This window comes from Halyomorpha halys, unplaced genomic scaffold (genome assembly GCF_000696795.3).
Source record: "Halyomorpha halys isolate HHAL.00 unplaced genomic scaffold, Hhal_1.1 Scaffold534.1, whole genome shotgun sequence".
NCBI classification, from domain to species: Eukaryota; Metazoa; Arthropoda; class Insecta; order Hemiptera; family Pentatomidae; genus Halyomorpha; species Halyomorpha halys.
In genome coordinates, this window is record NW_027112374.1 from 347,237 (window position 1) to 351,183 (window position 3,947).

The 3,947-nt window shown below is 32.1% G+C and overlaps 1 protein-coding gene across 1 annotated transcript in view; it reads left to right on the forward strand.

Annotated features, from left to right (window-relative positions):
• LOC106684012 (phosphatidylcholine translocator ABCB4) overlaps positions 1-3,947 on the forward strand; it is a gene marked incomplete in the record, with an annotated part of 90,604 nt that overhangs the window by 40,978 nt on the left and 45,679 nt on the right. The window contains 1 exon segment of the mRNA XM_067050266.1: positions 141-180. Within this exon segment, the coding sequence (XP_066906367.1) occupies positions 141-180 (40 nt within the window).

Sequence of the window (3,947 nt, forward strand, 5' to 3'; positions counted from 1 at the left end):
CATTATTAATATTAAATGAGTTCTATTATCCTTCCCACTGTTCTTTATGGATGCGAAACGTGGCCTCTTACACCAAAGGATGAGCAGCGCCTTAAATAAGAAGCATAATATTTGACTGAACGTTTCATAATGTGTTTCAGGAAAAGAGAACCCGGAAAATTGAGGACTATTTTAAAGTCCGTAAGTAGCGCCTTCTCTTGAATGACTCAATAACTAACTTATCAACATTTCACATCTCACATTGACAGTTGAAAAGAGAACTAGGGACAAAATCTAAGCACCTTAGAGCCGAGAAAAAAAAATTACATATTTTTAGAAAAAAATGGTTATTACTATAAGCCACATTTGGTCTGCATCTATTCAATGGTTATTATATACTAATTGATTTGATTTTTTTTTTACAGTAAGAACAAAAAATTATTGAACGTATTAAATGAGTTCTATTATCCTTCCCACTGTTCTTTATGGATGCGAAACGTGGCCTCTTACACCAAAGGATGAACAGCGCCTTAACGTTTTTGAAAATAAAGTATTACGAAAAATATTCGGACCGAAAAGAGATGGATTAACAGGAGAATTAAGAAGATTACATAACGCTGAATTAAGGGACCTACACCCGGTAAATATAATTCAAGTTATAGCATTGAGGCGTATAAGATGGGTGTGTATGGTTGTAGGGCTAAGGAACGAGCGGATCCCTAAAATTTTAAAAAATATTAAACTGACATGTAAACGTCCGAGTGGTAGACCGAAACGTACATGGGAGTATTGCGTTAAAACTGATTTAGTAGAATTGGGTTTGGGGGGCATCACTGGAAGGATATATTAACAGAGCATTTAGTGGTATCGGCATTGAACCATTGGGTTCGTTAGGCCTTCATTATTAATATTAAATGAGTTCTAGTGTGTAAAAATTACAAAAAAAAAAGTTAAAAACATTTTGTTTAGAATAAAGTCAAATTCGGGTTTTTGAAACCCATATATACGGATTTTCACATAAAAATTAGATTTTTTTTTTCCTTCGTCTAGTGTTCGCGAAATAAATTCTTTATTTTTAAAAAATATATATATATTATATAACTTTTCTTGGTCAGTCGGTCTAAACCATTTCAAGTAATATTGTGAGGTGATAATATGAAAATCGATTTATTTTTGGATAAAGAATAATAATAAAAAAATATAGTCAAATGTATTAATTGACTACAAGTATTAGTTCACAATATCACAAAAATCGAAAATCGCTTCCTATATAGTGGCCTAAAAAAATTTCTTTAACAAAAAGCAAGTCAGAGTGGTTTTTAACGTCTTCAAAAACACTCACATATGAATTTTCATACATTACAAAAAATATTTTACTGGCATACTTCCCCAACGTCAGTCCGCAGAAACGTGTAAGATATGGGTAGGCTATTGAAATAATTCAGACCGACTGAAGTTAGGAAGTGGGCCAGATAAGATATTGTTTGTATTTTATGAAAATTCATCTTAATTTTGATATTCCTCTTTCGCACCCCGAAAAAAGCTTGGATACAATTTTTTTTTTTATTTATTTAATTTTTTTTTTTAAATCATCAAAAAAAGCAATAACTTCAACTAGACTCTACTGGACTATTCGGAACTTGAAAGTAGCTTAGGACCCTCAAACTGCAGGAAACGATACAAATAGAATAATGGTTTCTGCCATGGTTTGAATCTGGTTTCTATCAACATCCAGCCCCTTGGTTTTGAACTCCTAGAAAGAATTTGAAAGCCAACTTGAACTTCAATTTACTCAAATAAAACGTTTGAGAATTGTTGGAAATCAATCATTGATCTTAGCTTACTTTTTCTTCCATATAAAATCATAAAATATATTTATATTGCTTGGAAGGATGGAAATTCAGCTTTCCAACAGTTGTAGTTGTGTTGGATGTTGATAACATTGTAAGGAGTTATGAATTTATTTCGTGAATACAGGGCATTGGTAAAAAAAAAAATTAAATTTTATTTTTGTGTGAAAATTCGTACTTAAGAGTTTCCAAAGACGCTAAAAACCTAAGTTGATTTCTTTCTAAACAATTTTTTTCACACTAGAACTCATTTAATACGATAAATATTTTTTTGTTCTTTTTTAATAAAAAAATCTAATCCATAATCAATAACTATTAAATAGATGCAGACCGAAGATGGCTTACGATAATATAAACAATTTATAAAAATGTGTAATTTTATTTCTTGGTTCCTGATGTGCATTGGTAAGAACCCTCAGATATGTGTCTAATATTTTTCTACCTAGTATCGACAAATAAGGTTTCATTGAAATCGGTGATCCCACGTGTGTAGCCTCCACTTGTGAGTAAACTGTCAGAAATGTTCTTGCATGGGAGCCTGTAAAAATATATTTTTGTGCATCTCTAATCGAATCTCAAAGATGAGATTTTAAGAAATTGAACCACTTTCACACTTGTTCCCAACTTTGAGCAGTATCGGGAGCAAATTTGGGCCCTAAAAAAATGATCAAACTCAAATTGAAGTCAGAATTTTTAATGTCCAAGCAATGATTTAAAAGCAGACTCGAAACCAAATTTACTCACTGATATATAAAATATAAAACGAGTGGAAATACCGGATAAAAGGAATGCACTGACTTACTAGATGAATAAATAACTTTACTAAATTCGATTGTGTGGAAGCAAAATATTTTAGAAGCATTTCTACTCCAGGTACCCATAATATATGCTCAAGTGTTATTCTATATTAGTGTGGACACCTCGGGCTGAAATTAAGAGGCACTTTACAGCTTAGCAGTGTCCACATATATTTTCTTTAAATCCATTGTTAACCCCTGGAGGGGCAAATTGTGTTAGTGCAGTTAGCTAAGGATAATTATTTTAAAATACAATATAAGAACAGATCTTAGGGTGTCTCATATGAATATATTATATCTCTTATCTGTAAGGTGGTTTAAAGTTTCGTTTTCGCTGTTACTTCTAAGGATCTTCTGGTCACTTCCCTCATCCAGGTTGATAATAGGCTACATGGTAAAGACCATCCATGACATGTCCATAATAACGTCACTCTCTCTCAGTGGCTGGCCAGCATGTCTTCGGCTCTGGCGTGGTAGAAGTGGCAAGCCAGATCCTAGCTCGCATGACGCGACTGATAACTGCGATCCCGCCGTCTTCGAGTTCTGGTATACTCCGGAGGCATCAAGAAACGAGACACCTGACCCCGACTTTATGGAAATCCGACAATTACATTTGCTTCTAACTCAGAAATTTATGATAAAGAAGCATCATATAAACAATCTAATTCAGTATTTTCTCTGTTCATTATATCATAAGTGAGTATTATAATGTTATTATTGTTAGGGGGTGCGGTCAAAATGAAACACAAATAAGTTTGTGTAACCTATTTAATTGTGCCAACGTTTCGGCTAGAGTTTCTAGCCTTCTTCAGGGGTAAGATCAGAACAAGATAACCACAATAAGTATAGAAAATAAAAAAGAAAATATAAACAGAATGACATAAAATGAATAATTTTATAGAATAGAATTAATAAAATTAAATGATGAAAGAAGTGGGAAATAAAATGTATACATAGGTATTCATAATTATGAGAGATAGTTGACCGTGGATGATAAATGAGGAGAAGATGGTTTGGGGTGCGGTCAATGAAAATTTCATTGACCGCACCCCCAACCATCTTCTCCTCATATATACACAGGTAATCGAAAAAGTAGGTAAAATAATATAATTAAGGAAATAAAAGAAAAATTTTAATTCTTAAAAAATAAAAATGAAGTTATATAATGCAAAGTATGAACATATTAGTTATTAATATTTTTTTTTTTTTAATAATTTATTTTTTGATATTTACAACTGTATACACATATATACAACAAGTAAATTTGCTGTAGGTGACATAGTGACATGATAAAAACATGTGGAGAATCTACCCACTGATA